Source organism: Pongo pygmaeus, chromosome 2 (genome assembly GCF_028885625.2).
Source record: "Pongo pygmaeus isolate AG05252 chromosome 2, NHGRI_mPonPyg2-v2.0_pri, whole genome shotgun sequence".
Lineage (NCBI taxonomy): Eukaryota > Metazoa > Chordata > Mammalia > Primates > Hominidae > Pongo > Pongo pygmaeus.
The window spans coordinates 73,256,929-73,276,285 of NC_085930.1; the positions used below are offsets into that span (position 1 = coordinate 73,256,929).

At 45.2% G+C, this 19,357-nt stretch overlaps 1 protein-coding gene across 11 annotated transcripts in view; it reads right to left on the minus strand.

Moving 5' to 3' along the window:
- ITPR1 (inositol 1,4,5-trisphosphate receptor type 1) overlaps window positions 1-19,357 on the minus strand; it is a 363,735-nt gene that overhangs the window by 94,326 nt on the left and 250,052 nt on the right. For all 11 annotated transcript variants that reach the window (XM_054482499.1, XM_054482497.1, XM_054482492.1 and 8 more), the window contains one exon: window positions 17,681-17,871. In XM_054482499.1, the coding sequence (XP_054338474.1) occupies window positions 17,681-17,871 (191 nt within the window). The remainder of the gene's footprint in view (window positions 1-17,680; window positions 17,872-19,357) is intronic.

Genomic DNA, 19,357 nt, shown 5'->3' on the forward strand with positions numbered 1-19,357 from the left:
AGCTTGAATGGCATCTCCCTAGAGAAGCCCTCCCTGACCACCCTTCGTGGCCCCTGTTTGCTTCCCCATCACACTTCTCTGAAGCTGTGATTTAGCTGATTATGAGCTGATTTCCTAGCTCTCTCTCCCACAAGACTGTAAGCTCCTGGAGGGCAGGGGCTATGCTGGTCTCATCCCTGACTGTATTAACACCAACATGTATAGCACCTGACACCCAGGGAGTGCTCAGTAAATAAACATCTGCTATATTAAGCTGGCTGTGGTGGCACAAGCCAGTAGTTCTAGCTACTCCGGAGGCTGGGACAGAAAGATCTCTTGAGCCCAGGAGTTCAAGGCCAGCTTGGTCAACACAGCAAGGCCTCTTCTCTCTTTTTAAAAAATTTACTATATTAATGAATGAACAATAATCCTGAAGGAGATGCAATTCCAAAACACTCAAGCCAAGCTTTGCATCCATGGCAGCTGAAGTATAACTTTATGGCCAGAAGAACCCTGCATGTGAAAGCTCAAAGTCCTGCTAAGTGGGAAAATGCAGCACACCGCAGACCAGCCAAAGGCGGCTGATGTGGTGTTGTCACCTCTACGGGCTTATCTGGTTTTTGCACGTAACTCTGTGATGGGCTCAGCCTGGCTGGGGATCCTTAATCCATCAAGTTAACTGTTAACTACCCCAGCCCCAGTGACACAGCGGCTTGCATTATTAACTACAGCCCGGGAGGGATGATCATTTGTGCACCTTCCGTCTCCAAACCTGGCTCCCTCCCCAGACTTGATAGCTACAAGCTCTGGGCTCAACAGTTTGTGGGTTTGTGTTGCAAGGAGGCTAATAAAAACATATTTCTCAAATACCGTATGGTGAGGGCAACTGAAACACACCCTCCTCGAAGAGCAATAAAATATATATATTTTTAAAGTCCTGAATTCCAGGGGAAAAAAGAGGCTTGAAGACTTCAGAGGGTTTACAGGACTATCCCCTTCAGTGTCAGGGCCATCTTGATCAAAAGTCTAAAACCCAGGAATAGGAAATTGGTAGAAACTTTGAGAGAGCCTCTGACAGTTTCAAAGAGGAACTCAGAGGACCTCAGGAAATGTAAGCGGGCATAGATTTCTCTGTGAAAAGGAGGGTCAAGGCAGAAGAACCAGAGGCAACTGTGAATATCAAGTCAGTTCTCAGGGAAGCAGGGGATCCAAGTGTGTACGTGAGGCGCCTTCATTGTCCCTGTATCGGGAATCTAGCTGTTGGCACCTTATAATGAGAAAATAGTCTCAACCATGAAGTTAACTCTGCTGGAAGATTTCCAAAGGGAAAGTCCCTCCAGTTACTCAGAGGGGAGAAAAAAAATTACCTACTTGGTCTGGAATCCGGGGATATTTTATGCAGATGTCTCTAACAGAAGTTAATAAAGGGAAGTCAGTTTGCCTCTGATTATTCAAACAGGCTACTGCTATTAAGGATTGCACAACTTCTGGGCAAGGCAGAGGTGGGTTTGGCTTTTTAAAAATCTTTTCAGCCTGTCCTCATGGAACTACATATTCTTTTCTAAGAACCTTTCATCCTAACCTCCCTACTCACATCTTCTAAGTGTCTCTGCTCTGGTGGGAATGTGATGGACAACACAGAGCCATCTCAGAAGCCTCTGTGGCCACCACCAGGCTGGCCAGGGTACAGGGGGCCACTCCCTGGGCAGCCATAGGGTTCTCAGCAAGGTGCATTCGTCGTCCCTGCTGAGAATCTGATGGTGTGGCATTTTTTTTTTTTTTTAATTAAATGCAAGCTGAGTCATTTCAACCTGCAACCTTCAGGTAACAGGAGTTACCCAAGCTCCAGGAATTATGATTGTGGGGTAAACCCATTCTCTTGTTTTCTTGCGGTTCTATTTTATAACGCACTAGAGGAGACAGAGACGTCATCGCTTCACCCAGGGCAAGAGGACAAAGGAGGATGCATGGAAATACAAACAGCCCTTCTCCTCCAGGCCATACCAACTGTCCAACTAGCAATAGACTTCACCTGGTTTTGGAGCAATCTGAATTTGGAATCTGCCAGAGAAAACTTCTATCAGGCAAGATGGAAGACTCCTAGGATAGGTCCCTCTGATGGAGGGGTTGGTAATAAAAAAATCATGGGAAAAGAAATAAGGGAGGGTGGAAAAAATACACCTTAGAAAACAACTTCTGATGTCCTGGGGCTACACAATGGGGGAGCTGAGCACTTAGGAAGGAGAGGGAAAATATTCTGTTTCCGGAGACAGCTCCAAGAATCATGAGTAGGTGTGAGAAACAAGGAAGCTTATAGATTTAAAAAAAAAAGAAAGAAAGAAAGGAAGGGGGCAAAAGGAAGGAGTCAGGGAAGGGGGGAGTGAGATCTTTGAGAGACAGGGGAATTAAAAAACACCATAGCAACAACTCAGTCCACCTACCCTGGCCGCCCACCCACAGCCAGATTCTTTACTGACGCATTTGAGAACAAGCTGGTTCCTACCAGCTCAGGAAGGTGAGCAAACCCAGAGAGCTCATTAAATCCCTTCTCAGCGACTCTTGTCTGCCTGCAGATAGTGAGCAAGGAGGATATAAATAGAAGTTATATAACATCTCTTTGTTGATTCCTGTGCTTACCAAAAAAAAATGCAGCATGACCTTGTTTTTCTTTAGAGTTTGCCTCGGCCTGCTGGTTGAGGACTTTAATCCAGATAGGAATCATCTTAAAGTTTCAACAGCAGCATATAGATTTCCAAGTTAAGGGTGCTCTGCATGGTCATCCAAGTTAGGAACCCTCAGGGTCAAGTCCTCCTTGGGGGATTAAAAAAAAAAAATCCACCAGCTCTAAAACAACAACAGCAGGTATGGAATCTTGTGGCTTCCTCTTAGAACACTTCCTGAGGTAAATTAAGGAGTAAATTTGATACCCAAGAGCAAAGCATCATTAAAATGGCATCTTGGGTTTTCTAAAGGAGGTTGAAGCACTACAGGTATATTCAAAGGTAACTGATGGTTTCCAAATACCCTCCAGGCATAATCAGTTGTCTTTTTGTTCCTTAACAGGCATGATGGTAAGAATCCAGTGGATGGAAAAGGCCTCCTCCTTAAAGATGGTGATGGAAATGAGCACTGCACAAGGAAACACAAATCAGGTCCCCTGAAATCCAGCCCAACCTGGCTAGACCCTCCAGTGCCTGTCAAGGCTTATGAACAGGTTGCTTCAGTGTCTTTGTTAGGGGGTGGTTAAAAAGGAGTACATGCTTACAGGGTATGCTGCTGAGCTCCATGATTTTGACTTCATGTCTAACCTGTTGATGCTACAAAACTCTTTTAAAAACAGTTACCATGGGAACTTTTCCCTAGCAAGCATTTTTCAAGAAACATTACAGGTGCTGGTGAATTCAATGCCCTTGGTGTCAATAAGCTTTTGCTGAGTCTTAGAATGTGTGGCTTGAACTGAGAGGACTTTCAAACATATAATGCCAAGTTTCCAATGCAAATGTCTTCACGGTTAAGTGTCAGTGAAATGCAGTGGAAGGTAGGGGGGATAAAATGACCTCAGGGTATATGGAGGCCCCACTTAAGCATTCAAAAAATTCTGTATACAGTGTTTTCAATGTATTATGTATCAGCAAAACAAAATATCCCATAGGGCTATAATCAGCTCAGGGGGTTACCTCAACAAGAGATACTCTGGCTGTCACTCCTACTCCGGGATTTCCTCTCTCATCAGAACCAGTAGGTGGTCAAAACCACAATAATGCATAAATTAAGGCAGGGAATTGGATATCCAATGTGAGCAATTGAAAAGCTGCCATGTATTAGCTATTTGCCATTACGGTACTGCAAGTGCTCAGATGACTCATAAAATGACCAGAACAAAAGTTTGTTGTTTTGTTTTTACTTTAAGAAGATAAAGAATCACGAATTAGTATTCAAGGTTACCTAATACTAACCCTTATCTAACATGTGAGGGACCAGACCTTGCATTACAGGGAGCTGTTGTTGGGACAGGACAAGAGTCCAATCCCCTGCCCAGTGCCTGGTTCTGGGTCATGTCACTGAAGCGCATCAGCCCATCTGTCAGCCAAACCCCACTAGCCTTGTGCCTTCTCTTCTAAATCCCTGTGGAGGAAAACAACTTCTGCCTTCTACAGTACGAACAGTGAGGGTCTGCTAGGAACCAATACAACTTCACGTCCCAATGCAGCAATGTTGCCAGGTAACAAATGTAGAAATATACTCCAAAAACTGTATGTGACAATATACAACCTCCGCTCTGCAGCTGATAACCGAGGGAGTGTTAAAACACCGTGTTCTCTTAACACTTGGGCTTTTGGTGTGAAAATAAAATTAAATGGGATACTTCCTCTTGTAAATATAAGACAGGCATACAACTCACACATGTATCCACTAATTGGAAATAGTAGAGGGGTTTGCAATAGCTATCTGCAGTGCATCCCAGCCTTCACTCTTACCCTCAAGATGAATTCCAGAAAACCTACAGAAACAATAACTGAGGAAGAGTCTTTCTGATGTCGGGGACAAGCTCTCCTCTAACTATTGTGAGGAAGCTACCCACAAGAAGGACACCAGCAGAAATTAAGGAAAAGCTCATACATTGTTATATTTAAAAAAATGTGCTTCCATTCCACTCCATTTTAAAGGTCTACCTTTAAAACTCATTGGCTAACCAAGCAGTGACTACTTGCTTCTCAGATCAAATAACCAGTGCAGCCTGTTTCCACCCCTAACGAAAACAAGATAGACACTGCTCTCTAGTAGGCAGAGCTCCAAAGTGGGTACAGGGCACTGAATAGCTCCCTCACATTGGACTCATGTAACTTAAAGGCTGGCTACCGTGGTAGAAAGCTGAGAGACTTCTGAGGGCCTTGTGTTCAAATCCCAGCTCTGCCAACTGGGTGACTTTGGGTAAGACACATGGCTTTTTTCAGACTCAGTTTCCTCATCTGCAATTGGGACTATTCCATGTGGTCCAGATAGAGTACCTACTGGCTCCATGCACAGTGCTGGGCACTTTATAAAAGTGAGAAGACCCTCCTTCCTTTCCCTTCCCCCAAACATGAATATTCTTCAGCCAGTAAAGACTCAGATGTGGGGAGTATCTGGTACATTTAGCGTCTCTGAGCAAAATGGGCAAAAGCTGAGATCTAATAATCATCACATGATGTCAAAGAACATATGCTTCTTTAGATGCAAGCGAAAAACAAAAATTGCTATTAATCTAACTTTTCATAAGGGCCCTAATTAGATGAGCTGCTATCAATCTCTCCCACAGTGAGGAAGTTCTGTAGGACAGTCTTCTTGTCATTAACTTTCCTAAGACCTGGGAACCTGGAACTTGCTGGAAGTACATGTATGTAGCACACATAATTGTCATTTGGCAAATGAGATGCCCAGTCTGAAAGGAAAAGTCTTTCATGATTTCCTCCTCCAGAATTCATGGGCAGACCTTATAAACAAAGCAAATACACTGACCACTCGAGCTGCCTTCTGATTATCAGGAGGGCACAGTGTCTCCCACAAAGACTCCACTACCAAAGAAAACAAAATGTGGAGCCACAAATTCCAATCTGCCTGGCAAACAGATGCAAGGTCCTTGAAGCGGCCATGTCTGTGCCTGGAAAATTGGTGGAGTAAGGAGGCGGCACGGTAGAGAGGTTACAAACTCACGTTCTGGAAGAAAACAAACCCTGGCACAACTACCAGCTGGCTCTGTGACTCTGAGCATATAACCTGACCTCTCGGATCTTCTATTTCCTCATTAGCAGAAAGGGGTCAAAACAGTACCTACTACATAGGAGCACCAGGAAGATGGATGAGACCATGCAGTGAGGGCGCCTGGCTAGCCCGTGGTACATGAGCACTTGTTACCACTACTGTCCATCATTATTACAAAGAAGAAGAAAAGAGGACTGCTGCCATCATAAGGCTATTTCTCCAAGTTGACATGTATTTCCCGTGGGCTCAGATCAACTTAACTCCCTCCCACACCTAAAGAAGGTCCCCTTTAAAATGGCAATAACCATCAACAACACAAGTTCACATTTCACATCCTCATGTTTCTATTCAGAAATGGTAAGAAGGCTAAAGTAACACGGTGGCCACATTGGGTCAGAACTTCTATCTCTACATTTATAGTCTCAGTGCTGGGGAGTCAGATGGAGACTCGACCCTGGAAGAAAGTGCACTCTTGGGCAAGTTAGTGGGTGAGGGAAGATAAACCACCAAAAAGTAAGCAGAGTTGCTTTGGATGAGCTGTTACGATGTGTAAAAAGCTCCATGCTGAGCTAAGTGCCTTCCACATATTATCTCAGTGAATTCCCAGAATAATTTATACAGTAGGAGTATCCACACTGATTCAACATGTACACACTGAGGACCTTTCATCCAGCACATGTGGAGGCTCCTCGAGGGGACTCGGAGTGAAGACAGACTTGGTCTCTGCCCCCTCAGGTCTTACAGTCAAGCTCCAGTTGAAGTGTGGTCATTACTACAGTAAATGAAGCACAGCCCATTTATCTCTGCCTCAGGGGATCAAGAGGAAGTTTCTAGAGTAGGAGACATTTCAATCAGGGCTTGGGGAGCCCGCCAAAGGGAATGAGGGCACGTCCCACATGGAGCAAAGGCATCTGAGTTCATGGCCCCGCTGGGGATTGGCAGGCATGAGTTGCAGCTGCAGGACAATAAGCATAGGGGAGTGAGTGGAGAAACCCAGGTGGGGCCAGACCACGTGAGGCACTGATGGGTTCCATCAGGGTGGCCATGGGCTCCATACTCCACAGAAGGCTGTTCAGATGGGGAAGCAGGTGGTGAGGGTTCCATTTGGGGGGCATCATTGACAACCACGTGGAAGAGAGAAATGCCCAGAATCAGGGAGGCCACTAAAAGTCTATCTCAGTTATCCAGGCGAAAAGGCTGGCAGGTGCAGAGCTCAGCAGCCCTATGCTGGCAGGCAGTCAAGTCTGGTGGTCAAGAATATGAGTCCTGAAGTCACAGTGCCTAGTTTCAAACCGCTGCTCCTCCATTCCCAGCTGGGCCACTCTGACTTCACAGTGCCAACTATCTGGCTCATTATAAGTCCTAACAATGGTTAAACTCCCAGGAGGTAGAGTGGGCACAGATTAGTTCCTGGGGAAAAGCAAGAGAAAAAGAAGTCTGATGACTGCAAAGCTTCTAGCTTGGGTATCCTTGGCTGGTGGTGAGTCCACTGACAAAGCTATGGAACACGAGAGGGCAAATAGAATGGAGGAAGGGAGATGACAGTGTCATGGGGTCCTGCTAACTTACAGCTAACACAAGTGGAGATGCTCATCAGGGATTTGGGCAGAAATCTAGAAATCAGCAGAGAGGTGGGATCAGGAGCTATATCTTTGGGAGGTGTTGGCATAAATGGTTGCTGGAGGCCTTGGGAGTAGATGAGATTACCCAAGGAGATCAGTAGAAAAAGAAGGCAAACAGGCTGGAGATGGGGCTGTAACATTTCAGATGTTTTCAGGTCAACTGTATATGCCCTGAGAAGTCCCTGTGTTTACCACTAGGAAAACATTTGTAAGAGGCACAGAAATAGCACAGCATTAAGCCATAAGGGAGTGACTAACCTGAAAACGTGATGCTTTGCGGTAGGACGGTCAGAGGGGGCTCACAGATCAAAAGTCTGTAATCGCAGGTGTCTGAACTCTCAGGCTACATATACAATTCCCTAAGGAATGTCCTGCTTTATCTGCCTCCCGAATCTGTGTTGAAAGGTAGTAAACTGGGGTGATGGAGTACATCCTGGCAGAGGCTATGTGGGGAAAGCAGAGATCACTCTAGGAAAGAAAACGTCTTTTAAAAAACAACCCTGTCTGCCCCCACCAAAAGGAAGAAAGAAAAGAAAGAAAAAAATGAAGGAAAAAAGGAAAGGAAGGGAAGGAAAGAAGGGAGGGAGGAAGAGAGGGAGGGAGGGAAGGAGGGAAAGAAAAAAAAAGTGAGAAAGAGAGAGAAAGAAAACGAAAGAGAAAGGAAAACAAAGAGAAAAAGAAGAAAAGAAAGGGAAGGAAGGAAGGAAAGAGAAGGAGGGAAACAGGGAAAGAGGGGAACGAAGGAAGGAAGGTAGGAGGGAGGAGGGAGGGAGGGAAGGAAGGAGGGAGGGAGGGAGGGAAGCAGGACCCAGCCTGTTTCCCTGAATTCCCATTTATTAGCTGAGTAAGTGGCCAACATATCTTGGGACTTAGGATATTGCTCATCTGGTGAATATTTACTTAAAAATTGCCATACCAGGGGGTGAGGAGCACAGAACAAAGGGGAAATACCGTGGTTCTTTCCCTTAGGCAGTTTAACATCTACATAGTAAAGATTAAACAAACCCTAGGGTCAGCAAACATTTTTCCAAAGGGCCAAATGGTAAACATTTCACACGCTGAGGGTCATCACAGCTCTCTGTCACAACTACTCAACTCTGCCCTTGAAGCAGGAAAGCAGTTAGGACAATCCCAAAGGAAAAACTGCAGCTATGCACCAATAAAACTTTATCTACAAACACAGGCAGCTGTCTGGATTTTTCCCGTGGGCTACCATTTACTAATCCCTGAACCTCCAGAGGAGGATTGACCAATCCTCTGCCTGGCAGTTCCCAAGAGGCATCTCACACTCGGAAGTCACTAAAGAAAGTTAGGAAGAACACAGACCTCTTGCTAGAGCAGAAGGAAGAGAAAGAAATAAGGAATATCTGGACCTGTTGAGGATTCAGTGGGATAAAACGAATTGATGCCTCACTTTACAAAAATTTCCAGGTCTTCTCTGTCATTTTTCTCTGACTTTCAGTAAAATTTTAGAGACCGTGGAAAACCTGAGGTTCTTTCTGAAGACATCTCCTCTTAGAAACAAATTCCTAGCCGGCGCGGTGGCTCACGCCTGTAATCCCAGCACTTTGGGAGGCTGAGGCAGGCGGATCACTTGAGGTCTGGAGCTCAAGACCAGCCTGGCCAAAATGTAGAAACCCTGTCTCTACTAAAAATATAAAAAATTAGCTGGGCGTGGGGGCGGGCACCTGTAGTCCCAGCTACTCAGGAGGCTGAGACAGGAGAATTGCTTGAACCCATGAGGCGGAGGTTGCAGTGAGCTGAGATCGCGCCACTGCACTCCAGCTTGGGCGACACAGTGAGACTCCATCTCAAACAAACAGACAAACGAACAAGAAACAAATTCCTGCTTCTAGGTTTCGCAGAAAGGAAGGAGATTAACATTCTGCTTCCAAAGTTCTTCCCCTTCCCCTTCCCCCTCAACAACTGCAGTCCTCTCATGGAAGGCCAGACAAGCAGATGTATGTAACTGTCCACTTCTGCCCATATTGTTGGCTCTGCTACTCAGGAAAGAAGAAAAATCACGCTGGGTCTCCAGCTCCTCTGGAAGCATGAACCAGGATGCACATTCTCCCCTGGGACCACCTCAAAGGGATTGTGCCTCTTATAACCAACCTGGAAGGACTCACAGTTGAATGATGCTGACAATTCTTGCAGTAATTTCTTGCCCCGAACTGGGAAACTGAATGCCAGTAAGTGCATGCATTACCTACTGTCTGCCATCACTTGGAGAGCTGCGCAAAGGATGACCAGGGCAGAGCTGTGGGAACTGCCATTTTCTTCTGCAGGAGGGCTCACTCAAGTCTAATATGCCTAAGAATGTAACGAACGACTTTTGAATTTTGAGCTTCTTCCTTAAGACCTGGATTTAGACCAATAATCCTCAAGGACTCTTGTTCAATAACAGTCCAGTTTCCTGGGAATGGTGAAGAAGGGTGTGAGGTGTTCAGGTCAAAGGCAGATAAAGTAGGAGGAAAGGAAGAGAAAGAGGGAAAGAAAGGAAAGGAAAAAAGGACAGACAAGACAATGGCCTGGGCCAGGGAGCACTTCAAACCACAAAGAAGTGACTAGATTGCTGTTTTTCTTTCTGCTTCATCCCAGAATGTCTCTCATTACCATTAGTGGCAAAAACCGCAATTACTTTTGCACCAACCTAAATAACCTGTACCCAAGGCAATGAAATTTCCCAATGTCCTGGAGTTCTAAAATCATTTTTAATATACAGTCAGAAGGACTTGGATCAATTCAGTGTGAAAATAACATAAAACAGAGCGTCCCCCAGGTCCGCTGGATGATAAACCACTATGCAAAAATAGAAAATATCAGAAGTAGGATTTTAGACAGAAAACAAATTTCACAAAATACAGCATGTATTTAAAATAAATAAAAATATTATTAATCAGAACCGAGCATGGTGGTCAGCACCTATAGTCCCAGCTACTCAGGAGGCTGAGGCAGGAGGATTGCTTGAGCCTAGGAGTTCAAGTCTAGCCTCAGCAACATAGCAAGACCCTATCTCTTAAAAATATATATGAACAAATAAAAATAAGAACCACATCATCTTGAGATCTTTGTATTGGCCAGATGCCACGTGAGGTGCTTTCTATAAATAGTCTGTGAAAACATCTCAGGAGTTCTCTGAGGTGGGAACTGTCACCATCCTATTCTCCAAGTCAGGAACCAGTGGGATGTGTGAGGTGGACTCCAGTGGGATGTGTGAGGTGGACTTCGCCAGGAGTCCTGAGGTGGGCATACAGGAGGCAGGGCTTGAGCCCAGGCTGTACCCACACCACAAAATCAGCAGCCTTGGCAGCAGCTCCACATGTCTACCAGACCACACACTTTACCCCCATGTTCTTTGTAACTCCATAAGGAAGGGACTAGGCTTTTCCAACCCTCATTTTGCAGATGAGGAAACTGAGTTTCAAAGTGGCCCTGACAAACCCCAAGGTCCCTCAAGGCTGGCAGGGGCAGAGCTAGAATTCCAGCACAAATATTGTGGTCTGGAGGCCTGCATGTGATAGGCTCTCTCCTTCCAGGGGGTCCTCCCTGAGTCCCTAACCTTTATGCCACCATTTCTCAAACGAGCCAAGCTGGTCCTTGAGCCAACCTGGGGCGGCTTTGCTGACCCCTCACAGCTTCCGCAGAAGGGCAGTGTCTCTGGGGATGCCTGCTGGGGACAAGTCACTGCCTCCCTCTTTCTTTAATGCCAACAGCTCTCGAACCCCCACATGCAGGAGGAGAGCTGCCCTGACTCCACTGCTGGCTCCACTCCTTTCCCACATGGATAAAACCTGAGGTTAGAAAACACTGCTCAGAAGTGACTCATTCCTGACTTCCCTGCCAAAAACAACACCCATTTACGTAACTTGCTCACACACCAATCTTTTCCTCCTCCTCAGGGTGACTGCCCTGTCAAACCAAGGCTGATCTTCCTCACAAACTGGCCTTCCGTTTCCAGCAGAGGCAAATCAAATTGCCCTTTCCGCCCTCATCTCTTTGCTAACTGGGGTCAGAGATAGCCCAGCCAACGTGTCCCTCCCACACTGTGTTGCGGGACTTCTGGAAGGGATGTGAGATTTCCTATCTAACACTGGTTCTTGGGCTGATTTCTTAAGCCAACCTCAAAAAAAAAAAAAAAAAAAAAGAGTGTGGTGTAGGAAAGGCCTCATGAACCAGGGATCACTCTCTCTGCTGAATTTGCAGGCCAGTTTCCTGACGGAGCACTTCTCACATTTTGCATCTCTAGCTGCTTACGTGCAGAAAAGAAAACCCTTTTCGGGTGTGTCTGTAGACTAGACTTTGGCATAGGAATAGACGTGGGCAGCCATTTGATACATGAAATTCCTGGTGCTTCTGAAACCAGAAGCAATTAGTCCAAAAAAATGTTTAACTATCTATCCCCATAATGTGCTAGGAGGTTCTCTATGGTCATGTCAGCATATATATCCCAAAACATCTGTATTGGCTTAAAAAAACAAAAATAAAAAACGAGGTATGTCCAAAGATAGCCTGTCCTCCTCTTCATTCCAGGTAAGGACAGCCCCTGTCCTTCTGTAAGGAAGAGGAAGCGAAGGGAACTTCCCCCAGGCGCTGGTGGGAACATCTTAGGAGGAAGGAACATAGAAATTGGCAAGGACTCGAAGGACGGATATGAAAGTGCCGTGAGCCCTGCTGAGCCCCGTGTGTGCCAAAAATTAATTCATAAGCAAATGCTTATTTTATAGTTTCCCACTTGCTACAAAACATCAAGCCACAAGGAAATATTTCTTCTGGGGGCTGGCAGGAAGCGGGTGGCACCAGAGTGGGGAGAAAGAAAGCAGGAAGTTCTCTTCAAGACAAGCGTGATCCTATCACCTGACAACGTGTCACCCGTTTCTGGAAAATCCATGGGCTGTGGTACTGTCTCCTTGTTCCCATAAGCAGAGGGTTCAATGTGAAGCCTGCTCTGATGGCAGCCAGGTAGGAGAAGTCTGGGAGTCACGATTTACCCTCAGATGTTATCACAATTGCAGGAGCCGGGGCAGGAAGAAAAGATGCTGGGAGACTTGGGGACACCACCCCTGGGAGTCCATTATGCCAGACTGGGAAGTAACCTGTATTTGGCTTCCAGGCATTTCAGGGCTTTAGGTGATGATGTGATGGATGACAGGGTTTCATAATAAGGGAGCAAACCCTCCATGAGAGTGCCTAGCAAGCATTGTATGTCATTATTTGTGGATTCCCATAAATTGAATCCTCTAGGGTCTGGACAATGAAATCTAGAATTTCTGGAGTGCTGTGATTCCCAGTGAGCTTATCCTAAGGCAGGACTGAATTTTCTTACAACATCCAAAAGGAGAAAGACAAGAGTCGACACTTTTGCAAAGAAGGGATTTAGTATCCAGGGAGATCCAAACTCCTCAACTGCAGAGACAATGGTGTCTCCCTTTCCTGCAGCTGTAGCATCCAGCTTGGGGGCCTGGCTGACCCATGGTAGGTGCTCAATCGATTATAATGGGGGTGGTGGTGAGGGAGCCAGTCCCCAAAGGTGGTCCCCAACAATTCTCTCTTTTTATACATATACCCTCCTCACAATAAGAGGTGGAGTTTCTCTCCCCGCCTTTGAAATGGGGCTGGCCTTGTATCTGGCTTTGACCAATAGAATGTGGTAGAAGTGATATTCTAGGAATTCTAAACCCAGGCTTTGAAAAGGCTAGTAGCTTCCACTTCCTGCTTCTTGAAATACTGCTTCTCAGAACCTAGTCACCATGTTCTAAGAAGCCCAAACCACACAGAGAACCAAGGCACTCCAGGCAGTACCCCCAGCTGAGCTCTCAGCAAAGGACTAGCACCAACGGCCACAGTCATACAAGTGACCATGTAAGCTGTTCTAAGACCAGTCAACCCGCTGATGGTTGCAGACCCAGCCAAGATCACACAGAACAAAAGAACCACCCAGCTGAGCCCAAGCTCACAGAATCATGCTAGGCACCAAAATGGCCATTGCTTTAGGCTATTAAATTTTTAGGTGGTTAGTTATTCAGTGACAGATAACTACAGGTGGAGGTGGGACAGACAAGAGGTACAGGATATTTTATCATGGGTTTTGTCCAGCTGTGGAACTCTGAGTAAGTCATAACCTCCTTGAGTTTCTGTTTCCTTGAGCCACTGTGCCCAGCTTTCCCTAAATATTTTAAATCTGCAGTTGGTTGAATCCACAGATGCAGAACCGACAAACATAGAGAGCAGACTGTATACATTTCTGGAACTGTGTAGGCCTGCCTGCTTCCCTGCAACTCCCCTTTCTACCACCTGTCATCAGGAAACATGGATCTCAAGAAGGCCAGCTGACCACAGACCCATTTCCCTTCCTGAGGCCCTCCATGGCGCACTGAACAGGAAGTGACCGTGCTCCATCAGCTCCGGCAAGAACCTACCATGTCTTCAGTGGAGCAAAGCATCTCAGCAATCATTAATTGCCGCATTGCGGTCTTAGCCCAAGTCAGGCTCACTTCCCAGCTGGCCACTTACTACTCTGAACCAACTTCTCAACAGCAAGACGAAACTCTGAATCACTCCCCCTGGGGCTTCAAGGTTCCTGTCCTTAACTGGCCCCAGACACAACCCTAGTTCCACATCATTTTCTCCAGAGAAAGAGAAGCTTGGGGCCAAGGGGCTCTGACAAGTCAAGTCTAGGCTAGAAGACATTTTCCTGGAACCATCAGCCTCCTATGAGACACTGGGTTAGACTGGGCCTCCCAGGGGTCACAGAAGCGGGGAGGCGAAAACAGCATGTGCGTGCGGCCACACCCGCACCCTTCCATCCTGGCATGGGTCCACAGGCCCCCACACCACCCCTGAGTACCCCCAAGAGAAAACAGCCCTGCTCCACACGTGGCTGAACTGCTGTAACTCCATCATGGCATTTCATCTAGAGCCTGGGTGTATGAGTAATAAATGTGTGAAAACATGAAACTAATATTAATAATTACCTTACAAGATAAAGAACTTGAAGGAAAAACAGCTTCTGTGTGCCTGGCTGTCACCATCAGGGTGCTCCATGAAAAACATGGCATCTCACCAGAGCCACAGACATCATCTCCCCAGGAGCCTCAGTGCTGGCGGCCCTCAGCCCCACCAGCCACTATACTTCATTGCTAGTCCTTAATTAATGGTGCCTTTGTGCACCTGGTCATCCCGATGCCAAGCCCAGAGCCTAATGGGACCTCTGACTTCTCTTCCACGTCTAATCAGATGCCATTTCAGCCAACATTTACCAAGTATCAGCAGGTCCGGGCCTGGGCCTGGTGCAGGGAGTGACAGGGTCTCTGTTCGTGATATCCTGTCCCTCACCCCCACCCCTTTAGTCCCAGCAAGGTTCAGACTCTCATTCCCTGCCCTCATTTCTTTTATTTGTTGATTGACATATAACATAGGTACAGTAAAGCACACCAATTTTAAGCATATGGCTAACTGAGTTGTTGTTTTTTTTCTTTTTTAAACTTTTATTTTAAATTCAGGGGTGCAATTGCAGGTTACATAAGTAAGCTTGTGTCACGGGTGTTTATCATATAGATTGCTTCACAACTCTGGTATTAAACCTAGTACCCATTAGTTATTTTTCCATCCTCTCCCTCCTCCCGACCTCCACCTTCCGAAAAGGCCCAGTGGGTGTTGTTCCACCTATAAGTGTCCATGTGTTCCTATCATTTAGCTCCCACTTATAACTGAGAACATGTGGTATTTGATTTTCTGTTCCTGTGTTATTTTGCTAAGGATAATGGTCTCCAGCTCCATCCGTGTCCCAGCAAAGGACATGATCATGGAGTTTTAAACATGTGCACACTCATGTAACCACTACCCAAACAAAGAGGTCGAATATGTTTCCAGCACCCAGAGAGCTCTCTTGTGCCATTATGAGAAAATATCCTCTCCCAAGATATGAACTCTTTTATCAGAGATTTAAGTTCAGGTTCTCATCAGCTCTTCCATAAATTACTGCCCATTAACTTTTTAATTCTTAGACTGCCTCCTTGGGATCCTGCTTTCCTCAGTTTACCTGTCCTATACTGCCAGGTGTATAGTCCTCCATTACAGCTCCAAAGCCTCTTGGAGGGCTGCACTGCTCCTGCATATGAACCCCAATCCCCATCCAAGGCCCTTCACTTCTACATAGCACTCCTTGGTCTGAAAGACCCAACCCCTGTTCTGGAAACCCAACTGCTGCTCTCACACCTCTGGGCCCTCTCTACCATGGAATATGACAAAGATTCCTTATGCTCCAGGTCCATGCCCAATTTCCCCCTTTCAGTCCCATGTCCATCCTTGACAGCCCATTTCATCCACAGACCTTCTGCAAACTCCCCAGAGAGATGCTGGTCCTTCTTCCTTGGTGGTTCCCAGCATCACTTCTACTTCTTGGAGGGCACTAAATGTCATCCTTGAGACATAGCTTCCTATGTGCACATCCATGTATCCTTGTTAGAGGTTCAATTTCTTGAAGACTGAGATTCTGGGATTTTTCAAACTAGTAAAGCTTTAAAATTTGGGGAAGGGAAGGAATAACAACCTAGGGTTTCCAGCTTCTAATTTGGCCAACAGAAAAAAAAATCTATCATCCATAATCAACACCATTTCATTAAAGAAGACACTGTGGCTAAGAATAAAGATTGGAGAGATATAATCTCAGAATAAAATGGCCAGGTCTTCAAACTGAATACATTGGTTTATGAAAAATTCACCACATTGTCCTCATTTTCCACACTTGACTATGCCTGGAGAAAATTCTCATAGACGAACTGGCTCCCATGTCTGGAAACCATTGCCCCATCATCGCCCCTGGTATAGCAGCGCATACACAGAAAGGGCTCAATGACTATTCAGTTCAACTGCTCTAATCACAGGAAATCATGTGGTTCTAAGACAAGGAGCATTTCAGCTCTGCTTCCTCCCAACACAGGAGCCCAGAACACAGCAGTGGCTGGGCAACATTCCATTGATGAGAAGGACTGCAGGACCCACCCACACACACATGACAAAATAAAAAGCAATCCCAACGTGTATGACTCGTGCCCACGTGACAACTTAGACAAGCAATGGGCCTTGCCATTGGCCCAGGTGCCTAACTCATTGTCGCAAATCCCAACCTGGTGCAACACATGATAATGAACTTCAAAAGTGTACGTTGGGGGAAGCGGGGATTGGAAGGCGAAAGAAAAGGGCCACCACAGTTGGCTGCACAGGTTGTGCCAAGGCACAAGGGTGCTGGCTGGAGGAGCAAGCAGGGACTGAAATTTCACCTGTGCTGCACCTGCCAAGCCAGGCACCCCAGCCTGGGGCACAGTGACTCACAGGAAGAAACGCCCTTTTCAAAGTTGCACAAAGAACCAAGACTTCATTAACCGAGACTCTGAATTTCAATTCAAGGCCAAGAATATGTCAGGTCAAATATATATATCAGGGTGAATTTTACGGTATGTGGATTATATCTCAGTAAAGCTTTTATCAAAATATATATGTGTGTGTATGTGTACACAAGTCTGTACACAGATACACGTCCAAAAAAAACTCTTATTCAGAGAGCTAACAAAGAAGGAAGAGTGCATGAAGGAGGTATTAAAAATATTTAAAGGGATCATATATAAAAGTTATGTTATTTATGTGTTATTAAAATTCATGTTCTAAGATGACTGTTGTGGAAGAAAAAATCATGAAAATTGTGTTTTTAAGGACATCTATAAAAAGTGAATTAGAAATAGAACTTGAGTTTTTATTATTAGTTTTAAATATATATCATACCTACCTTTCAAAAAGTCATCTATTCATTTCTGACTAACATAGCCTGGTATCTCTATTATTTCAAATTGATTTGGCTTTATTAAACTTCCAGTTAAAAGGTAGGGAAATTTCTCATAAGCAACAGCTGTGGTATCTATAGATACATAAAAGTTAAATCTTCTGAATAGCACACACAGTTAAAACTCTTTTGGTCATCTTGTGATGAGATCCTCTACAATCCTGGAGAAAAACTGTAAATAAACTTCATGCAATCATTTATTCAACGAACATTTATGGAGTGCCCACTATGTCCTAGATCTTAGGCCAGTTTCCTTTGCATATTCTCAGCGTTTTATCAGTTTTCAAATGTAACTCATGTTCTGGAACCAAGTCTGATTTATGATGAAATGATCACAGCAGGATACTAGTAGAACTCATTTTTCAAAACAGAATTTTGTGCCCTCAGAATGAGCTGTCTCCCAAACAAGTCTTGGTACCACCCAGGCATCTGGCTCCCAGAACAGACTCTCCTCCTGCTCAGCAGAGATGCCACACCAGCAGCCAAGCTGCCTTCCTACCTGGATGGTGGTGTTGCCTCCTTCCAGAAGGGCAATGGCCAGGAGAATGCTTTCATGGAACACTCGGTCACTGGATGCGTTCATGATGAGGTCGATAACTAGATTGGAAGCCCCCTCCTTGTCAAGGTGACACTGAACCTCGGCCAGACTCATCTCACCCCTGCTCATAGAGCTGGATCCGGAACCTCCCCCTAAGATGAAATATTGTTTTTACTAAGCACAATCAGAACAGCTAACGTTTGCTGCATACTTACTACGCACCAACACTTTATGCACTAAATGCTTTACCCATGTTCATCTCTTTTAACCCTTTTAACCCCACAAGGAAAATACTGATTATTAACACAGAGCGATGAAGGTGCTTGCCCAAGGACACCCAGCTTGTCAGCAGCAGAGATGGTGTTTGAATTCAGACAGGTAAGATGAAAAAAGAATGATACATTTCCAGCAAGGGACCTAAAGCCAGCCAGCAAAGACTCTCCCTTACATTAAAACACAATTACTTGTGGCAGAGTTCAGCACTGGTTTCAGAAACAAACCAAAGTCAAACACTTCTTAGAACACTTTCAAGGAAGCTTAGCCTATAATGATCACTTTAGCTCTCTTTTCAACAAGCCCACTCTAACCCCCAACTTACTCTTTTACATAATTTATCTGTTTACTCATTCAACAAATGTTTGCTCACTGCTTGGCATGGAGCCAAGAGCTGGGGATAGGGGAGTGAACAAAACAAAGTTCCTGTTCTCACTGCACTTCAGAGGAGATGAATATACTTAAGAGAGGACCTATGCCATTTAGAATGGATTCTGACTGTGTTTGGAAGGTACATATTTAAGGACTTGCCTTGTATTACTATTGGCAATAACCAAACCATGAACGCACATGGAGAAATGGGCTGATCAGCTTCAAAAAGCAGAAAATTGTCTATCTGTCTTTTCATGCAGAACTCAATTCCAATGTCACCTCCTTTATGCTGCTTGTCCTTGACTTGTCCTTATATCTATAGCACAAGGTAGAAATTGGGTTGCACATTCTCTCTGCTACAGCTTCTCAGAGCAGAGTCTGTCTTGCATTTCCAAATCCCTGTCATGATGCCTCCCCAAGGGCTTCACATAATTGTTAAATGACCTCACTACAGAAAGTAAAGAGAATGGTTTTGAGAGATTATGTGAAGAACCTCTGCATCGATTTTTGGATTTGAAAGGCCAAGTTCCCATCTCTAGGATGCCTTGAGAACTGCATCTTCACTGAAGCCAGCATAGCTCCATGAACTGGGCAGCTATGCTTCCAGTTTTCATTTAGTGAGAAGTCCAAGCTTCCTCCTTAGCATGTGCTAGGACAAATTAAGTGTACACTGAGTATTTCTGTGCTATACATGGAACCCACCAAGGATCTGAAGCTGCCCCACAGTCATCACCATAAGACAGGAAATCAGGCAACTCACATCTGCGCCTTGAGCACTGCCTAAAAACACAAACTAGGTAAGACTCACCTTTGAGTTCCATGTTTTTGTATCTTTTACCTGTAATTGTGCTTAAACTGATTTAAAGTAAGCACTTCTGTACAGTGATTTTTTTTGTAAACTCCCATAGGAGTTTGTGGATGTACACAGCATGGGCATTAGAATTAGATATACCAGGCTGAAATTACAGACCAGCCACTAACAAGCTTCCATTT